Source organism: Centroberyx gerrardi, chromosome 23, assembly GCF_048128805.1.
Source record: "Centroberyx gerrardi isolate f3 chromosome 23, fCenGer3.hap1.cur.20231027, whole genome shotgun sequence".
Lineage (NCBI taxonomy): Eukaryota > Metazoa > Chordata > Actinopteri > Beryciformes > Berycidae > Centroberyx > Centroberyx gerrardi.
In genome coordinates this window covers 20,384,280-20,406,287 of record NC_136019.1, presented here as the reverse complement: position 1 = coordinate 20,406,287, position 22,008 = coordinate 20,384,280, and the positions used below count along the sequence as shown (strand labels likewise).

Here is a 22,008-nt window from a genome sequence, read left to right as displayed (position 1 = left end):
AATCTAGGTCACTGCCCACGACTCATGGGACATTTTTGCAGGAAGCATTTAAGAGCCGTGCCACACCGCAGTACAATACCTTGACTGTGTGGAAACAAGGCTGAGCTCTTTTCAGCAGCCAGTCTTAAACATTCCTGAATGGAAAAAAGTCTGCCTTGTTGGAATGCAGTAAAAAAACAAAAAAACACAAAGGAAACCCTCTTGGGAGACAAAGACGTTGATCATTTTGTACCATAATCACTCCTGGGTCATGATGCATTTCTGTTATTGTAAGGATCTAAAAATACAGTTTTCCTTTGCTTGTCAGCCAGTCATGACAGCTCATGAGTGTATTTTTTTTTGTAATTTCCTGAAGTCTGTCTCACAGTAGGGCCATACAGCTGGGAGAAATTCAGAATATGATTTATTACAGCGGTGTAACACTGACCCATATTGTGGACAGACTTGTGGAGAGTTGGCATGAATACATGTTGCAAGAGCGGCTGAGCAGCCTGAAGGCCATGACACAGCGGCAACATGTTGAGGCAACGTAGACAGGGGATTTTGCCAACATTTACAACCAACAGTGTTTCTTTTGTGTCTTTTAACGCACCACTCTTACTAACCAGACTGAGTTTGTCCCATCTCTCAATGCTGAGTATTTCCCATTTCATGGCGCTGCACTTACCTCACTTACTGTCTGTGTCGAATGAATGACAGACTCTCTGAATATTATCTCCTGGTTTTTAATATGCATGTTAACTGAGCGAGTGTTATTACAGTTTGGTGGGTAGATGATTCCTCTGTCAATATTGACAAAGGAAATCTGAGTCGTCTCTAGCGTAGTCTCACCTAACCTTTTCACTTCATCACATGATATAATTTTCGCACAATAGGGTGTTGTCCCCTCAATCTCACAGTGAATTATCCTGTGTGTGTGTGTGTGTGTGTGTGTGTGTGTAGGCGGTCACCACACTGAGATATCCCATACCCCTCCCAAGGAGTTAAGACCCTCACCCTCAATGCATACAGTATGGATTTCAAGGGTGATAATCCCAACTATTAAAATGTAACGCAATCTATTCTCTTGAATTAGTCGCAGGGTCTCAAATTTAAATTTATTAAATTTGTGATTTAAGAAAGGGACTCCAAACTAGGCATTTCTTTCACTCATTCACTCCTTCCTTTGCACCTCATCAGCAAAAATCTACCAGAAAGAGGTTGTATGTTTTAGACGTTCAGTGTCTCTGTCCATGATCGGATCTAAAATGCATTGGAGCCTATTTCTGTTGTCTCCCCACAAGAAAAGAGCAGCGATGTTTCCATGAGCAAATGGCCCTGGATTAGAGACTCCATTTCTCATTTGGGTCTAGAAAACCCCGTTTGAAGCAATCTGCAGAGAACCTCAACATGGGAAAATCAGCGGCAGTTGTGCTGAGTTGGTTCTGCGGGAGGATAAACCAGGCATTACGTGGTGGTACGGTGGCTATAAATGTGACATGGCAGAGAAAGAGAGAATGAGTGAATGCGAGACCATGATAACAGGCTTGCAGATTCGGTTCCAGTTGCTCTTGGCTCCAGTTTCATTCAACCTTTTACTTAATACTAGGAAAAAAACACTGAGGGATGGAGGTCTTCGTTTTCAAGAGTGGGTTTACATGCATGCACAGGAAAGACATATACATTCATCAATTAAAACACTCACCAAACATCAATTAAAACATTCACATATCAATTAAAACATTCACCAAACATCAATTAAAACATTCACCAAACATCAATTAAAACATTCACAAATCAATTAAAACATTCACCAAACATCAATTAAAGCATTCACAGATCAATTAAACATTCACAAAAAAATTAAAACATTCACCAAACATCAATTAAAGCATTCACAAATCAGTTAAACATTCACAGATCAATTAAAACATTCACCAATTATCAATTAAACCATTCAAAACATTCACATTTTAAGTTAAGGAGGTTCTTTATAAAATTCCTGAATTGTCCCATTGCAACCAAAGCATCAAGCTTCAGGGTTTACCGCAACTGGTTCCAATTATATGGATCACAAAACCTAAAAGCGGCATGCAGGAGTTCAATTTCAACAAATTCATGTTAAAACAGCTTTGGAAACTGTTTTGAACTGATATCAGGAAGATATTTGTGTCCTGATTTCACTAAATGATGCAGGCAGCAGCTATGGACGACTACAGACATTGGCTCAACTTTCGTTTTGCCACTACATTTACAGTACACTTTTTTTTTCAACAGGTCATCATATTAACAAGTATTCAGCATTAAAATTTTTGTTGTATGTATATCATCCATCTTTGCTGTAACTGAACAGTTATTGTAATGATCCACAGATAGGATGCTTGACAGAAACACCTTCACTTCTCAGGAGATCAGGTTTCCCTCAGATTGAAGTGTTTGTTGAAACAAAGCGCCTCCTGGTTCCCTTCATCCTCCCAGGTTTATTTTACATGAACCTTTCTCACTGTGTCCGCGTAATTGAATTTAGGTGTACAGGTCATGCTGTGATTTCTGTGTTTGTACTGATGAAACCAAACTGTTAGTTTCCCTCACATCTGAACTAAAATCCACTTTAAAATCCACTAGTACTAAGGGGAATACTCTTAATAAATTGTGCTAACAGTGGAGATCCATCCATCTTTACCCCCCCCCCCCCCCCCCCACTCAAATTGACCCATAATGCACTCTGATTCTCCATGACCCATTACTCTGGAAGAATTTGGCTTCAGATGGAAATTGTCCTGAACTTTTTCAAATCAAAAAATCATGGGAGGAAGGCTAAAGAGGGTGCTGTTTTTTACAATTTACTATGACAATGATGATTGAATGTGTGTGTGTGTGTGTGTGTGTGTGTGCTGTGTCTGTGTCAAAATATGCTGACACCACACTGTATAATCTGATAGGAGTCACATTGTTGACTTTGGCTCTTAAAACTACAACTAATCACTTAGTGTTTCACAACGCAGCATGAGTTATATTCTGTTCATGCTTTTGGTATCATCTTTTATGAGTCAGCTGGAAGATTGTCAGAAAGCACATCAGATTTGAATTTAAAGGCACCAAAATCTATTCTAAACATTAGATAAAAACAGCTCCAACAAAAATATTGAGTCTAGCTATGATATATATTGTATATCCACGTTGGTATGCTTTAAAATCATGGGATTAGTGCTTTAATAGTAGCATTTGGGGGTCAAATGTGTGATTCAGTGTTGTGTCTTGTGTCTCCTCTTTCTCAATCCCTTCATTTTTTTCCTCCCCGTCATCCGCTTTCCTTTCTCCTCCCTCTCCGTCCTCTTCCTCTTTTCCTTTCAACTCGCATCTCGTTCCTTCCTTCCTTCCTTCCTTCCTTCTTTCCGTTTGTCTTCCCTGCTCTCTAATACCAAGCAATGTCTCAATCTTGGTAGCTGTAATTTCAAAGCCAACGTGCAATTTAGCGTTTCCGTCGGAAGGGCGGAGGATTGATGCTATAAATGGTGACGTTTCTGGGTCTGAAGTTTCTGGGTCTCCAGACTCACCGGCTTGACGAATGAGTCTCGCTACTTCAGTGACTCGGTAATGCAAACAAGAAAAACACGTTCACCACCGAGAAGCAAAGTAATCGACTCATTTATATTTACCTTTCATGCATTTAGCTGGTGCTCTTATGAGTAACTTAAATTAGTGCAACAGTAGAATTCAATAGTGTTTCTATATCACCAAAAATTTGATGCAACAAAAAGTAAGGTCAAAAGGTCAGGGCTTTAGTTGCCTTATACTGGTGATGTTTACATGTACAGAGAATTCCCTTCCTAAACTGGTTCCTCAAATACTACATGTAAATAATATAAACTGGTTACTGTGGGATGGAAACATTATATATATACAGTATATTTATTTTATTTCAAAATAAAATCACATACAAATAAATGAGAGTATGAAATATTCATGACCCAAAATCATACAAAACAAAACAGAAACAACAATGACAATAATGGAAACATCTTATACTGCCTTCATTTTTGGTTTTGACCGTCTGTAGAATACTCAAGACTTGCAAAGCATTATGGGTACATTTTGATGTCAACAAAGAACATGGAGTGAGCAGCACTTACTATTACAATTACTGTATGTGGTATTCACCTACTCACCTATTCAACTACATGTCAGACACTTCTGGGTTCTTGTTGACCGCTAACTTGAAACCAGTCTATTCAGGAGCAAAATAACAAAAAATGTTGTTTGGGGGCGTAAACAGAGGTTTTCAAGGGTAAATGGATTGGGATTCTTTTCTGTTTCCATCAGAAAAAATTAAATAAAATAAATAAAGAAAAGAGTGGGAGCAATAAAGTGCTGCTGCCAATCTGCTAAGAGGCTGAAGAGGCTTGTTCACATTTGAAATGGTAATGACTGACAGTTATCATCAATGTGTTCGTGGAAGATTATTTTTCTTGCCGATTGTAGAGGACCTTAGCTATGTTAGCTATGTCTGCTTTAGTCAAATTTCGGTAATTTAGCATTTCTATTAAAGAAATAAATAATGGCAAACTAATCTAATCTCAGTAGAAACATTAGAAAAATATCTTTAGTAGTCTTTGTCAACATGCAAATATGCCAAAAACAAAGAGTAGTAAAGCTGGGCAAACATTTCACTTGTTTCAGCCTGTTGTCCTGCAGCCATGGTCTGATAAACAGAAAAATACAGCTAATTGATAAAAGACAACTGAACAGGAAATGTGGAAGAGTTTCCACATCTTGAGACCAGGAAGTGAAGACAGCGGTTGGACTAGAGGAGATTCAGTACCAAACATGACAGTGTGTGTGTGTGTGTGTGTGTGTGTATGAGTGTGTGTGGATGTGGGTGTGTGTGTTTGACAGAAGATACTGATTCATGTGTGGTTTCATTCATTGAGATGAAATTGATTAGTGGGAAAACAAACAAAAATCTCTGTATGGATGCCAATGAAATCTTTTCAAGATGATAGCAGAACGAGGTTAAACAGAATGGACTGAATGAAGCCGTCTGTTTACTGGGTTTTGTGTAAATGTTAACAGTGAACGTCAAGTTGGCTAGCAAGCACACAAAGTGTATGGGCTGAGTTAAATGAATTCAGCCAAAGGCCTGAATGGAGATGAGAGGTGATGAAAATTCATGACCTGACCTGAAAGATTGGGAACAGTCTAGGAACCCTCTTCATAGGACTGGATTAGATTAGATTAGATGAGACTAGACCAGGCTAGACTACACTAAATTGATAGATTAGACTACATTAGACTGAATTAGATTTTCAAAGTCACCAAATTGTGAGTTTGGTGACTTTTAAATGCGCAAAATCATCATCAAGGATGCAGTAAAGTCAAAGACTTTTTTCCATTGTGTCAGAAAGATAGCAAGGCATATTAGACAAAATACATTCAGCATTACCAATAGCAGTTGCATCACAAATCTCCTAGCAACCATTTGACAATTGGCTGTTCGTTAATAATGTCTAAATACATAGCAAGGCTAGAAACAGAGAGCTAGAGAGCTAAAGCTTGTTGTGGTGTGGCAGATCAATTCAGTAAAGTTCTAAGTAAAAGTGAATAGTGTGATAAGGTGGATTTGTTTCCAAATGTAGGTTACTGTGACACAGAAAACTGTCTTGTCTTTAGCCTTAGTCTCTACTCCAAAACACTCTGAGTTGTAGCTTGAGAAGAGTCAGCTCAGTTAACCTGAACAAACTGTTAGCTAGCTGACTAGCCAGCAGGCTAGTTTAGCAAAGCAACAATGTTAATGTCAACATGTGACTACTAGCCACTACTACCGCTAGCTTCTAGCTACGTTAGCTAGTGTGCTAAAGACAGACGCTAAAGTAGGCTATTAACAAAACAGTGATGGTTAGTTGACCAGATACTATGGTTAGCTAGCTAATAAACTGACAGTATCTACACATAAAATCAATCAGATTAGTGGTGAAATTATCAGGTAAAAACAACACAAAAATGTAATTCTGTTGTTTCTGTTGACACAACCAGCTGTTCTCAGCTACTGTTACCCAAGAGCTAATGACCTCCAATATGGCCGCCAGCAGCTGTGCTACATCAGCTGAATGTAGGCTATGAAGTGAGAAAATACATTAAATCCAGTAGGATCTTCAGCATAACACATGAATACAAAATAGAGAACTTCTCTATATTATTCTCTTTTTCCCCCCGCCTCTCCAAATAAGAGACACACGTATCCTTCTCTTTCTCTTTGGGGAGCTCTAGTGTTTATGTCTGGAATGTGATGCACAGAGAGCCCTGCAGAGAGGAAATGAGCAGGAAAACAAGTGATGAATGAGTGGAAAAGACAGAAGGAAGCAGGAGGGAGGATGGAGATGGAAAGAGAAAGAACCCCCTAGTGAGGAATGAAGGCTGGACCGGAGGAGAAGTATAAAAACAAGAGATGCAGGGCAGATGGAGAGAAGAAGGGATTAAAGGGAGGAGGAGGAGAAAGAGAGAGTGATGTAAGATGTCTGGGTCGGCCTGGATGTTTCCTCAGGTACAATATGACAGTGTGATCCAATATTGATCTATAGTGATCTTAGCTCTGGTCCTTGTTAATAGGGATGATGTTCATCACTCATAACCATGCATTTAAAAAATATATATTTTTATTGGTTTTCCAAATTATAGTCTAGAGTACAATAATAAACATTCATACAACATCACATATGTTCACAAAATGTGGACATGCCCCCCCCCATACCCACAGAATTAAGAGAGAAATAGATTAAGTAAAATAAAACAAAAGAAAAAGAAAAATTAAACATGAATTTAAATTAAATGTAAAATACCAAAATAAATAAACGAAAATATACATAAGTAAAATAATTGTTTTACTGTATGGTTGATCCACTGGTACATCACTGCATACAATAAATTCAGATTATTATTATTATTTTTTTAAAACATAAAATGTCCATCAAAGTCCTCTAAACAGCTTGTGCAGCAAAATCCAGCTGTTTTGCAGCTAAACGATTGCACTGAGTCCAAAAAGCCAATTTTTTCCCCAATATCTCATATATTTATCTTAGTGACTCTGCCTTGTTATTGAAATCATCACACTACTTCTTCACTCTGCCCTTTTTGGAGCTCTAAACAACCAGACCCCATTCACTTCAGTTGTTTGGGAAAAAGATAAAGATAGAACTGCAGTAGCTAACCCACAGTGACATGGGGTGAATAAATAAAGACGGTTGAAACAGACCTAATGGCGTCAAACACTTCTTCAGCTCTTATGTTCTAAAGGTTGATTGATATGTGAAGCAGAGAAAAGGGAATAGTTGATTCAATATGCTTAAAGACAGTAAAGAATGAAAATAATCATCTCCTTCTGTAAGGAGCACTTGAGCTGAGACAACAGAGGGTTAAATACACACACACACACGCACGCACACACACACACACACACACACACACACACACACACACACACACACACACACACACACACACACACACACAAGCCTTTCTTGTCCAGACCAGACAAATGGACACTAACACAGAACACAAAACTGGGTCAAGAGGTTTTTTTTTTGGTTCATGAGTGTATGAGAGATAGTTTATATTCTCCAGATAGTTTACATTCTCCAATCTCCAACCTCAATAAAATCTCCAATCTCCATACATGGTTTCTTGGTCTCTGTCCAAGACACCACGGTTCATTCTATGACCATAACTATTTCTGTAACTTAAAAAAGATCAGATCACTTTAGCATTTTTCTTGCTGTATTTAGAGGAAAATATGTAATCTCAGTTTGATTACAATGCCCAATATGGAGTTCATTTCACATGGGGGCAGAACAGTTTATGAAAAGATCAAGCACTTTTTGATTTTTTTGACCAAAACTGATAACCTATCAATTTACAGGCCAATAATTTACCATGATTACGGCTTATTAACCTGGAATTTATCACTAGCCTCACATTAAAGAACACAGTATTGTGCAATAAATAAAGCTAAGGACACAGATATTGTTGTAAATAACTTGACTGTTTACTAGTAATTACTGATTTGTTTACTTGTAAATTAACTTACATTACATAATAATGGATACTTTGCATCAGAAGCCAGTTATAAGCCTAAATCAATCAATAATGTATTAATGTAAGGTTATTCAGATATTTACAGGCCAGTATTGGTATATTTGTCTGTAAGTATACAGTAAGGTGATTTAAGTTAAATTTGTGTTAATGAAAAAAATTATAAATACAGATCACTCACTCATTTTAAAATGATCAATTCACAACTAAATTATTAGTATTAGTAGAAATCCTTTATTTCATTTGTATTGAACAGTTTTATCAAGACACTATTTTACAAGAATTGTGAGATTATATCAGTCTTCCCACAGGATTATATAGTACATGATATGTACATCATCTATAACACAATTTGCAGTTTGATCAAAAATACTATTTCACAAATATGATACATGTCACATCAACTATGAAATACACAGAATCTGAAATCAAATGTGGATCTATGTTCAGTTATGTGGTTTCTTCTTTGTTGTATGGCATCAAAGATCAGTTGGAATCATGTTAGCACTGATATCGTGAGCTGGATTTGTAAAATTTCCTGCATATTTACATTTGTAGGCACTGGGTTGTGATACTTAAGGCAAGGCCATATTATTATTAATTGCACAATATTATAAAAACAAGACTGCACTAGACTTTTTGCTTGTGTGAAATAGTCGTGATTGAAATGTGAACAAAAACAGATTTCATGTTATGCGTGAGATTTATATTTCTGACTAAACTCCCCATTATAGGAATGACAGTAAGTGAATATATTGTCATGTTGTCATGTTGCAGGTTTTTAGAGTTTGTCCAGGCTTCTACAGATTGTTATTTGTGATTTAACTGTCAATCACAGAGGCAGTGTGCAGTTTGTCCAGGCTTCTAGAGTTTGGCACGCAGAGATCCGACCTCCGGTTTGTCTGAGCAGAACTCCTTCCACCAGGATGGACGTTCCAGCACCTGGTTGCCCTGCATCACCGTCGACCACAGGTTCTTGTACAGCTACACAGGAGAGAGACATGAAGAGAAGAGAAGGGATGGGTGAGGGAGAGAGAGTGAGGGAGAGAGAGAGAGAGAAAGAGAGTGTTGTTTGTTCAGACAAAAAAAAAGGGAATCCAGATCTCAGACAATTCATCACTTGTCGAAGTCAACAAGAAAATCCTTAACCAAGTTTACACCAATGACAACTACAGTGAATGAAGTTTGTCTTGTGATGTGAAGGCAGCAAAGTGCAATAAGACCTGAAAGTCTAATAATTAAACACAATCAATTAAAACAAATTTTTGTGTTAAATTTTACATTTTTAGGCGTTTAGCTGACCGGTTTATCCAGAGCGACTTCATTTTATTTTCATGGCTTATTTTTATATATCAGTTGTGTTCTTACTTTCTATTTCCCTTTTCCCTGCTGAACCAATCACATTTCCCCATGGTGATCAATAGTGTCATCTTATTTTATTAAATCAGCTGCTATGGATCTGTCCACGTTGCGTGTGATTGGCTATCTGTGACAAACCACGCCTCTTTCACACGAACGCACTGGATTGGTAAATCCTGGGTTGCCAGAGCCGCTTGATAACCAGCTTTGTGAAAAAAAAGTCACTCTTCAACATACTATTGGCCTTCTAAGCTTCAAGACACACAACCCAACTGGATTTAATTATGGAGCTCGCTATGTGTTTGTAAGTGACCATAACTCCGCAGTTTGTTCACGTGGTTATGGCTCAGTTAATCCGGGTTGATGAAGATTCTGGAGCGTGGAGTTCACAGATGGGATGGTCTTCTCAGAAACTTGCGTGACTAAGGCTGACTTTCACACTGTTTGTCTTCTTCAATTATTTCGGTGGCATTTCAGCTCCATTAGATTTAAAGTTTACAGGAAGGATGGATAAGAAGGGGATGACACACGACTACAGATAATATTCACATAAACACTGAGGCTTTATAAAAGAGGGAAACAGACTAATATAGAGACAATGACAGACTGTGCAATACCACACCACACACTGACACATGGGCTAGACACACACACACACACACGTTTCTAATACCGTCTGTGGTTATTTGTCATAGCGTACTGTACATGGGTGAGAAAAAAAAGCAAACACACATCTGGGCTGGCAAGATGTATATGACGATATGAAACCACGGCTATCAAATCATCACCGCGTTTGTGGAAGAAAACATACTTGTTTTTCTCACAGACTATAGCTAGGAAGACTATAGCTTGGCTACATTAGCTATGTCTGCTTTCGCAAAATATTTTGCGCGGCAATTTTGGAATTTCATATGTTTCCGTGCAGTAGCTGGTAAGAAATACACTCTCAGTAAGTTGGCTGCTAAAGAGTTTAATAGGCAGGGAAAATGTCTGGGCTGGGGTAAACTCTGTCAAACCAGCCGTCTGGAGTCGGACAGGGACGAGTCATTTATCACGGCGACTGGTCTCTTTGTAGTGGAGCTGCAGCACAGTGAATACTGTTATTCACAGCAAGAAGGGAGATACTGTAACTAAAGACCTGCCATAACCGCTCAGTTCAAAATGTCAGCGCCTGACACTAACTTTTCTACCAGCCGTAAAGTCAGCTGGACTCAGAACTTCAGACGATACTGTGATTTAACACTAGAAAGGCCGAGCCACAGTCAACTGACGGCTGTTTGGAATTTTAGAACTGAAATAGCTCAGTCCCTCCATGACTTTTCCTAGACCCACTTTCTGTACAGACCAGTTAAATCTTCTACATCACTACATCGCTATCGCTTCAATAGTTTTTTCATACATTCATCTCTACATTTCTACTTATGTTCTGGTGTGGAAACTGTCAGTTGAGTACCTTTGCATGAACCGATTAGTTCTATTCTTACTTATATTGTTTTCCTTTGCTGGATCCTATTAATATTTGCTGCTGCAATGACTCAATTTCCCCATAGAGATCAATAAAGTTTAATCTTATCTTATCTAACTGTTGAACAAACTGTTTCTACTTTTGTCTGGCCTCATTTGAGTAATGGGTCATAAATGCTCAATCTCTCCAGCCACACCAACATATTAGTACTGCTTGGCTCATGCTGGATATTAATGGGCTTGGTTGTTGGCTGCCCTTAACCATGACCCTGGATATTTTATTACACATGGATATCATGCACAGACACACAAACACCTTCGGGTGTTGGTTATCCTAACCCTCAATGTTGGACATTCCTTATGCATCTGGTTTGTGTTTAAATAATTAAATAGATTCTGTGTAATTAAAAACAGAATGGGTCAGAGCATGATACAGAGAAGAACACAAATTAAAAAGAAGAAAAAGAATGAAGCCAGCTTCACTTTGGAAGAGAAAAAATACGAGAAATACTCAAAGTGTCCTCACTAATGAAGAAAGTCAATGTCTTAATCTAAAAAGTGATTTTACTATTCACTACTACAACTACTACTACTGCAACTACTACTACTACTACTACTACTACTACTACTACTACTACTACTACTACTACTACTACTACTACTACTACCACTACTACCAGGGTGGGAAATTAACGTTTTGAGTTGAGGCAAGATTAATATATGAGAAACTTTAAACGAAATTTTAATTTAAATGAAAACAGTACAGGATGAATTACATTAGTTATTGATTGTACATTTTTGGTCGTATGCTGTCCGGAATTGTATACAGTTACAGTACATGGTTTGGCAAGATGGTTAAAAACCAGACAGTTACACATCTTGCCTTTGTTGTACTCTGTAGAAGGTGACATCACCTGGCACCAAAGATCAGCCAATAGCAGATGGCCACTTCAGTAGCATGCTTTTTACCATTAGATGTCAGGCTTTACACAGATTTGGGTTTGGGGTTTAGTTACTCTTTAATGTTTTCCCTGGTAACGAGATTTCAAATGAATCCCAATTTGGGAGATTTGTACTGAAGCTACATAGTAAGGACAGTGTCTTTTACTGTTATTAAAACCCTTAGCCTTTTATCTTGTGGTTCCTACTTGTTTTAACTTATGTTGTGTTGAAACCTCTGTGTGTCAACTTTTTATTTTCTGTGTGTCTCGCTCACTTCAACTTCATGTTGTCTGTTTATGCCGTTGCTACATAATTCTGTCCATTAGTCATCTGCCCTACTTTCACTGCATCGTCCCTGACTCATCTATTAATAAAGACGCTCAGCAAGACGGGCCGCTGTCTGTTTTAAACGGCTACTGAGAGGGGAAGACAGAGGAGAAAGAAAGAAACTAGATGAAGTCTCAGACAGAAAGAGACAAAGACAGGCTATCTAACTTTTTAACACCTTCTAAACGCAAAGTAGACAAAAAGTAATATCAGAAAACACTGTAAGTCTACATGTCATCTTCATTTCTCACTAGAAAAAGAAACATCTGTAAGAAATAAATAAAGATAAAGGTCTCATTAGACAATGCAGAGGGTGATTCATTATCGATCATGTGTCAAAAACATTATGTCTTTTTTCATCATCTACAACAGTGTGTGTGTGTGTATGTTTGTTTTCCTGGAACAGAGAGAGGGAGCAGCCAAAACCCTGAAGTCTGCTTCCAGTAAAGAGACTTAACCTGACTGTAAACATGACCCTGACTGGGACGACGGAGAGAGGGAGGGGGGGGAGAGGGAGAGAGAGAGAGAGAGAGAGAAAATTGTACTGTATTGTTTATTGTTGAACTGTTATGTCTACTGATGGTGGACTGTCAACCCGGCACTGAAACACACATGCACACACACAGATACAATGTGTACTCACTATCTTGATGCTCTGGCAATATTGCTCTTAACTTTCATGCCAATAAAGAGAGTTGATCTGACTTGAATTGAGAGAGAGATTGATTTAGAGAAAGATCAGAACTGGGAAATATGTAAGGGTCTGAGGTGGTGTCTGAGGTGGAGTGTGTCTGTGTGTGTGTGTGTGTGTGTGTATGCTTGCGTGTGTGTGCCATTACCTCTCCGTCAGCCTTGCCAATAGGAGAGTTGAGGATGAAATCAGGAGGTGCAAAAACATCCATCAGCGCTACCGCATCATCCTTCAGCTGGAGTTGAGATAGAGAGAGAGAGAGAGGGAGAGAGAGAGGGAGAGACAAGTTGAGCATGAAGTCAAAAGCCTAACAGCATCCATCAGTGTCATAATCTCATCCTTGAACTCAAAGGAAGGAGGGAGGGAGGGAGGAAGGAAGCTGATTAAACTAAATGCTATGGGAATAAGCTTACCTAAATAAAGAACATGCACACCTTTGTGTTTTATATCTGCAATTTCAGTTTAATATGCAGGGGAAATTATCAAATTATTCAGTATTGTGTTTTAAGTCAAACAAAGGCTACCAGTAGTTACATGCAGGGGAAAAGGCAGTGCAGCTGTGTAACTAAAGCCCTTTTTTTTTACAAAACAGAGCAATAAGAACGATTAAATCCGATGTCTACAATGCCTTCAAAGTCTTCTCAAGAAATAATTTGGCAGTACATTATGGTGAGCAGTAAGAGAGAGAGACCTAGAGAGAGAGAGAGAGAGAGAGAGAGAGAGAGAGAGAGAGAGGGTCTTCTTGTACCTGGGAGCAGAGGGTGAGAATGGCAGTCTGGACCAACTCTGCTGGCTTCCTTCCAGAGACATAACCACCTGTAGAGGAACGACACCGTGTTGAACTTTTAGAGACCATTACTGGAAAGCTCCTGGAAGGTGTCATCTAGATTCATATACAGTATATAATATTCACATCTAGATAATGCATAATATACAGTATATTTGAGTTAGAGCTGACCCTGGTACAGCGTGGCCATGTGGTTGCTTAGGCTCCAGAGACCATAGAGGGAACACAACTGGCTTAGCACTGGTCTGAGGCCAGCTGGTGTGTCCTGGTCATTGGTCAGGTTGTGAAACCTCTGAAGAACAAGGTGTTCAATGTAAACAATGGCCAGGGAACGGCAGTAGTACACCTGAAACACAAACACACACACACACACACACACACACACAAAGGTAGAACATTAGAGCAGCAGAGGTTCTCATCCTGGATCTTTTTCCAGGATAAGATCTGAACTGAAAGAGCTGGTTTTTCTTAACGAGTTTAAACTGGTAAAGATTTAAGGTGCGATCAAACCTACAGTCTGTATTCATTGGTCTGAACCATAGAGGAAAAGTTAGCTTTTTGTTGCATTTTTGTATTTGGTTTGTTTAGGTTCACACTGCCCAATTATAAGTGAACCAGGGATTGTAAACAAAAGTCACATGACTCATAAGTTGCTCGTTCGTTGGACAGAGTTTTGGTAACGTGTCATTCCACCAGGATAGAGATTTTGGCAGCAGTGCGAAGTCAAAGCAAATCTGATTCCCATCCCTTTAACTTTAACTAAGCATGATGGACTTGTCTGTGCTCTTCTTCTCTGGTGGCCATACCAATTAACAACACATGTAGAAATAGCTGAATATGAGCATCAGTCCAGACTGACATGTTATTATGCTAGGCTTTCAAAGCATGAGGAACTTTTGGCTATCAGATGTCAACATCTGTCTCCTTATACCCATAAACACTTGCTTTTTGGGCACATTTTCTGTAGTTGGTTCAGGTTATGTTCCGAACCGCACTTCAGCTCTCTTGTTAGAGGAAAGATACCCGCATTTTCAGGTGTCTCAGTGTGGTTATTTGATGCTGGTGGAATTCGAATGGCATTGTTCTCACCTGGACAACTGAACAGAACTAAAGGAGGAAACTCCACAGTTTGTATAAACCACTCCCAACGTGCTTGGTGTGGATGCATCCTTAAAGAGTCTGTCTCTCTTGGTGACTTTCAACTGATAATGAGCAATCTTGTGGCAGACTGGAAGAGCTGTCTTTACTGTCTTTGCTTGGTTTACTCAAGATTAACACAGGTTTTGAAACTGTGACCCTGCTGCTTTGAAACTGGACTCCTTCCTTTTGGAGTGCTTCTATAGAAAATTTGACTTTGTTCTATCTTGAATGCGATGCGACTGTATTCTGACTTTATATATTGGGTTCCAAATCATAAGCTCAAAAATTACTGACTGGCATATACCATTGTGGGTTTTTGAAGGTCGATACCAATGTTTTTGGAGCTGCTGACACTGACCATTTTCATGCCCACAAAAATCCAAAAAATTACAAGTATTCAGTGTTTCCCCCAGACATTTATTCTTGTCAGAGTGGAAAAACCTCTGAAACGGCATTTAGACCATTCGGCTCTCCATCATATCAGAGGTGGATGACACTGGACACAGACTGGTTGATTTTTACTAAAAGGCCAAGATCAGCACAATATACTGGTCTAACCATAATACTGAGTGTCAGACAGGGGGTCAGACAGGACACAGTTTTACCAGCCAGAACATGTTTTCATAACCTAATTCTGAGCCACTGGGTGTGAAACACTGGGCGATGCCCATCCTTCCTGTGTGCCATGTTAGGTTGGCAGACAGAAAACAGATCTTCTCCCATTCCCACGCACCCCTCCCTCGCAAACACATACACACACACACACACACACATGCACACACACAGATCAAGGTCCTTTGTTCCTATGAGAGAACTCTTCTAGGGCCTTTATTTTCAGACCATAAATCTGTTTTGAAGCAACAGTCCAGTCGATCAATCAGGTAATAAGTCAGTCAGTCAAGTAAGTCAGTAAGTACTGTGCGTAAGTAAATCAGTCAGTTAGTAGTAAGTAAATTAGTAAGTATGTAAGAATTTACTAATACACAGAATTTGATGTTACAATCTTTTGTGCCATAATTCAAGGTGAGCATTCAAACAGAAGACAATTCAGATGTCAAAAGAATGATGAACTAACCCACAAACATTATAACAGCAGATCAGAAACCGAATTATATCAGCAAACAGTTATACAAAGAAGTGAAATCAGTATCACTACTCACTCCGGCTACCATACCTATACTATTATATAACATATAACCCCTGTTTTAATCACAAGATAGATACTTCATATTTCTTAGTCATAAGACAGATTTTTGGACCCCAGCTGATATCTGTACAGCCACAGCAACCATGATACCAGCAAACAATATCAGTCAATATGTCGATAAGTCAGTCAATAAGTTGGTAAGTCAGGCAAGTAAGTAAATCAGTAAGTCAGAAAGTAAGTTAGTTGGTCACTAAGTAAATTATAATTATATAACTCTATAATGTTCCAGTAACATTATAGAGTTAATATAAATATTTAGAGTTAATAAGGCTTAGCATTTTACAGCCTGTTGACAGCGGAGACAGTCAAACGTATAAAAAAATCAATATTCCAAACATCCTCACGGACCAGTTTTTGTTTATAGATTATTAAAATATGTGATTTAGATGAGAGTCTAGTGTGGATCCTGCAGGTGTCTTTTGCTCTGTTTACAGACGCCACCATGATGAGATGTCCTGCATACAATGTATCATCATTTTTAGTAAACTGAATTTTAAACTGAGTTTTATTGAATTGAACTTTAAACATTTTGACTGAAAAAAAAGTCATGAATGAATGGAACTTCTAAACAGACCATGTATTTTGCTGAAAGTGACACTTTCAGCAAAAATTCCTAACATTAACAAATTCCTTACTGTATGGAAAACAAAAAAAGAAAATGTCATACAAGTCTTTTATTTGGCAAGGTTGACCATTTGCTATACTGGAGCCAGTGGTGTATTAGAAAATGTCATAACACCCGGTAAGCTAATGAATCAAGACAAATACTGGAGCTAATGCATGTAAGCCCTACAGACAATCCTTGTTTTGAACACACACACACACACACACACACACACACACACACACACACACACACACACACACACGCACAATAATACACCTTATCCTGGGTTTCAATGGAGAGTTTCACAGTCCCACAATGGCCTAATTACTCCTGTAAGTTCATGGAATTTCTAAAGAAAGAATCTAAAGATATTGTATATCGGCACACAACATCGGTATTGGCCTTCAAAAACCCATATGGGTTAACACACACAAAAACCCATATGGGTTAACACACACACACACACACCCACACACAGCAGGCGGATACAGGGTTTGAACTTGGGAAAGCGGTGTTAGTGTGAGTGTCCTCGGCGGGAAGCCAAGCTAAACTCTGTCTCTGCTCTTCACACACACATATAAACACACAACGGAGGGAACTGAGGTCAGCCAAAACATGGACTCTTATTGAATCCCGTGAAACACAGAAGAAGGAGGGACAGAAAGCGTTTTAGACTTATTAAACTGTCTGCACGTGCACTTTGGAAGCGAGAGGCTAGCATGGCGTGGCCCTGATCCAAACAATGGGGGACTACAATGTGTCTCGAATTTCTTAGGACTGCCAGCAATTTAAACTCTATTTATACGTACACTAAAAATGAGACAAAGGTGACAATTGACTCAAGATATGACTTTTTGACTTTGGGAGTTAACTCTGTTGGAAAGAAACACTATCAACAACCATTATCAAGGCTACATTTTAACCACGGGCGTCAATTGGGAATGGCAAGGTGTGGCACCCTCTTAGAGCAGTGGTTCTCAACCTGGGGGTCAGGACCCTCCAGGGGTTGCGAGATTATTTTGGGGGGGGTCGCGAGATGATTTGTGGGATAGGAAAGGATATAGTATTTCTACTATACAAATTATCATGTCTATTTTTTCTGGTTTTCTCTCCTTTTTGTTTTTTTGTGAAATACTGGATAGTTTTCATCCTCTAGGCCTCCGCTGAAACTTAAAGGGAAAAACATTCTTTTCACCACTCTGCATATGCATACCTGTGATGGGGGGTCACGACTAGACATTGCTTCGTTTTAAAGGGTCCCAAGCCAAAAAGGTTGAGAACCACTGTCTTAGACTGAGTCCAAATGGTTAATGATTGATCAACCATTTGCTTTAGTAGTTTTTCTGACTACAATGGACAGCAAAGATTGACAAATATCACCACATATTTATTTAGAAGCCATAAAAAATGCACATCAGGGAGCATTCAAGACCACTGTTCCCTCTAAGCTGAGTTTGGTTACCTACGTTTAATAATTGATCACATCGACCAAATAATATCTAGTCAGTCCCTACATCTAATAATCTACCATACTGACCAAATAATATTGTCAGTCATCAGTTAGAAATTCAGGGGTTTGGAGGTTTTGGTAATGAATGATAGATGCAGGAACTTTGCCATTGCTAAGGGTTTATTAATTGAAAAGTTCTTCGTTCAACATGTCAAATATAGTAAGCCAACATAGAACTGCATATTATGGAGATGCACCTTTTTTGGCTCAACTAATCCTACGTCACTATCATTGTAAAAACAAGCAACTTTCGCCAACCATCTTAGTACACACTGCACACTTAAGTCATCATACACACTCCCACACACACGCTCACTCACTGAACGCATGGGTAACGTTCCTCAAGACACTGTTAAAATCGCTACACAGATCATCATAACATGCACACACGTCATAATATTCATGCTCACAAACACAATTAAATGACTTAAACCACTGACACACACATTTCCCAGAACCAACACACACCCATCTGACACAGTGTGACCCCAAGCCTCCAGTCAGCATCCATGACATAAATAACCCAAACCAGATGACTAAAGCTAAGGCTGTATAAATACAGCCAGGATAGCCATGTGTTCGCATGTCTGGTGTCATCTTATGAAAACTGATCAGCACAGCACTTGTCATTGTTTCTAATCGGCAGGCTTAAAGCCAAATCCTGAAGACATCTATCTGCTTTGGAGAACAATCTTGACAAGATATGACCAATATCGCCATGGTTTTACTGTAATTCCCACCTGACATTTGTCCCCATGTGTAGAAGACATTTCATAACCCTGGGAAAAAGTCAGACCATGGGCAATGCATCGTTGAATGTCAACAATGCCTTGGTCTCTTTGAAGATAAAAGGTTTCTGAAGGACACTGAGATGGCCCGGCCAAAGGGTCGAGCTAAAGCTGAAAAAGAAACCTAAATCTGTCCTTTCAACGAAAATCAAAGGATGTGTCTATGTTTGAACTACGACATGTGTGTTGAAATACACGGCTCAACTCCCAGGTCCTCTTGGATCGCTGAACTCCTCATCCTGTCACCCTGCAGAAACACCTTATTTCAGCTGTGTGTATCTGCAATCTTTCTGCAATTCTTTTGGTCACTACCCAGAACTCATGACCGTAGGTGAAGGTCGGAAAAAAGATAAATGGGTAAATTAAGAACTTTGCTTTGTGGCTCAGCTCACCATGGTAGTCAATCCCACAATCCTTTTTACCCTCACTTCTGAATAAGGCCCACAGATACCCATCCTCCTCTGCTTGGGGCAGTTGCTCACCCCTCACCTGGATTGGACAGGCCATTATTATCTGGGCGAGAACCACTGTCTCAGATTTAGAGGTGCTGACCCTGGCCCCAAACTGCTCCCATGTACATGAGCTATCACAGTCTGATGAAGGCAGCAGGACAACATCATCCGCAAACAGCAGAGATGCCACCACAAGGTCAGTGAACTGGACACTCTCTAGACCTCGGCTGCACCTTGACTTCTTGTCCATAAATATCAGCAACAGGAGGGGGGACAAAGTACATTCTTGTCAGTCCAGCACCCACCTTTTACAGTGCTTGACTTAATGCCAACAACAAAAACACAACTCTTATTGTGAGTGTATAGGGACTGAATGGCTCACAGAAGTGGACCCAGCACACCATATTCCCACAGCATGTCCTACAGCATAGCTGAGGGAAATGACCATAGGTCTTTTCCAAATCCACAAAACACATGTTGATGGGATTGTTCCTCCTGAAATCAACGTTTGACCATGTGCAGGAGTCTTCTTTCCAGCACCTTGGCACAGGCTTTCCCAGGGAGGCTGAGCAGTGGGTTTCCTTAATAGTTGGAACACATCCTCTGTCCCCTTTGTTGAAGATGAGGACCACCACTACTGTCTGCCAATCCAATAGGTCAATACTATATGAATGACTGTAAATTGAATAGTACATGGATGGGTACTCATATGGGCTGATCTACTTAGTACTCGGTAGTCGTATCAGTTCTGAAAAATTGGTATTGTTTACCTAGGTATTAAGGCTAAGACCTCACTGTAACTCTGAAACTGACGTAAGATGTCAGTTTAAAATAAAAAAAAAATTTCTGAACTTTTCATGTGAGCATATCAGCTAAAAAATAACTAAATATTGTGGTGGTTCAAAGCTCCTCAGAGCGTTTCGAGTCTGGTGTTTGGAGGAAGAGGTGTGAATGGACAGGAAACTGAGGCGTGAAGGAATTCATGACGCTAGACATGCAATTTCAATGAAGCAACATGTGGAATGTGTTCTGGAATAGAAACCCTTCCTCATAGACTGATATAAGAGAGAGAGAGAGAGAGAGAGAGAGAGAGAGAGAGAGAGAGAGATTTTCTCTTTAAGACTTTTTAAGACATTTTTATGCTACCTGGAATTGATTTTGAGAACATTTTAAAAACTTTATTTTAAACAAAGCTAGCAAAAACAGACCATTATTTCTGATTGAAGACAGCTAATGAAAGTACTGACACTGAAAAAGGTCAGTTTAAGAAAATGGACACAATTGTTAAGGGACATGTAGTCCAACTGTGTTTAGTAAAGCAAATACGATGCATACTGTACTACTAACTCTGTATCAATCTAAGAGGGGACAAAAAAACCTGTTATTACATGGGGAGAAAATAAGACCTCTAATACCTGGATTTTAATACTTTTTAAGGCCTTAAATATAGACACTTTACTTTTTAAGGACCCCTGCAAACTGTACATCCACACATCTGGAGGAAAGATCTGTCACTCTGGCTCCGAAGGAAACTCTAAACCTGACTGAGTGTGTGCGATGAGTGTGTGTGCAGTGCATGCAGACACATAATCACTACATCGCTTACATCGCGTATGCTTATTGGAATATATGCTAAAACCTTTTTGTTTAAGTGTGTGTGCATACTTTAAATGGCTGTGTATGCATACATGCGTGTGCATCTTTATCTGTGTGTGAGTGAGAATGTGTGGGGAGTCATGTGTATGTTTTTCTGAGTGTGAAACAAAAGTGAATATAGATGCGTGCATTTCTGCAGAAAGTAGTCAATTTCATATTTATCTCTTATTACATGTGACAGAGTTGGAGAGCAACTTATCGTTACTGATGGGTGAAAACCTCATATCTCCAGAATGTCAACTTTTCAGGAACTAAGGACAGCCTTGTTTTTAGCTTGACCACCGTGCATATTTGAGTTTATCCAATGGAAAGGCCAGTGTGCATGTGAGTCTCCATAACTGTGAGTGTGTGTATGTGTATATACAGTATACTATATGCAAGTGTGTGTGTTTGCCTTACCTGGCTGTTGTTACGGGCCTCAAAGTCGTCCTTGCAGCAAGCCCTCTGCTGTTCCAGCCTCCTCTGGCTCTCCTCCAGCAGGAAACACACCAGCCACTTATAGGCCGCCAATGGTACTGATGACAGAGAGCAAAGACAACATTCGATTATGTTGGGAAATAGAGTTAATAATAGTTTATTCTAGGGTTTGACCCATATGGGCTTGAACAAAATCTGAGAAGTGGGCGGGACGCGATTCAGGAGTCTGGAACCAGGCTACCAAAGTATTGGATTTTTCACTCCCATAGTCGTAATGAGAAGCACAAGAAGCATAAATGCCAAGATATGGTGATGGCATGTCTGCATTCATACAGAGCTCATGCATGTCAGGCCACACAGACAGCATGAAACCAGGCATTAGAGTGCAAAATAAGCATCGATAAGGAGGGAGGACAGTCCTCTCCTCAGACTGTCAAGAGCAGTGGTATCAATAGTATTGTATATATATTAGTAAGCAATACTATAATGTATACTACTTGCTAAGAAGTATTAAATAAGACATTTTATTGGTGAAATGCAGAAACAGTCATACATACTGTACATGGCCCAGTGGTGGAACTAGAAAACAACTTACCC

At 39.3% G+C, this 22,008-nt stretch overlaps 1 protein-coding gene across 1 annotated transcript in view; it reads right to left on the bottom strand.

Annotated features, from left to right (window-relative positions):
• Positions 1-8,324: 8,324 nt before the first annotated feature.
• acox3 (acyl-CoA oxidase 3, pristanoyl) overlaps positions 8,325-22,008 on the bottom strand; it is a 33,663-nt gene continuing 19,979 nt past the window's right edge. Inside the window, exons 15-19 of the mRNA XM_078291783.1 lie at positions 21,394-21,509; positions 13,806-13,980; positions 13,596-13,663; positions 12,996-13,082; positions 8,325-9,048 (exon numbers count right to left, since the gene is read on the bottom strand). Coding sequence (XP_078147909.1) covers positions 8,929-9,048; positions 12,996-13,082; positions 13,596-13,663; positions 13,806-13,980; positions 21,394-21,509 — 566 coding nt within the window. The 3' untranslated portion in view covers positions 8,325-8,928. The remainder of the gene's footprint in view (positions 9,049-12,995; positions 13,083-13,595; positions 13,664-13,805; positions 13,981-21,393; positions 21,510-22,008) is intronic.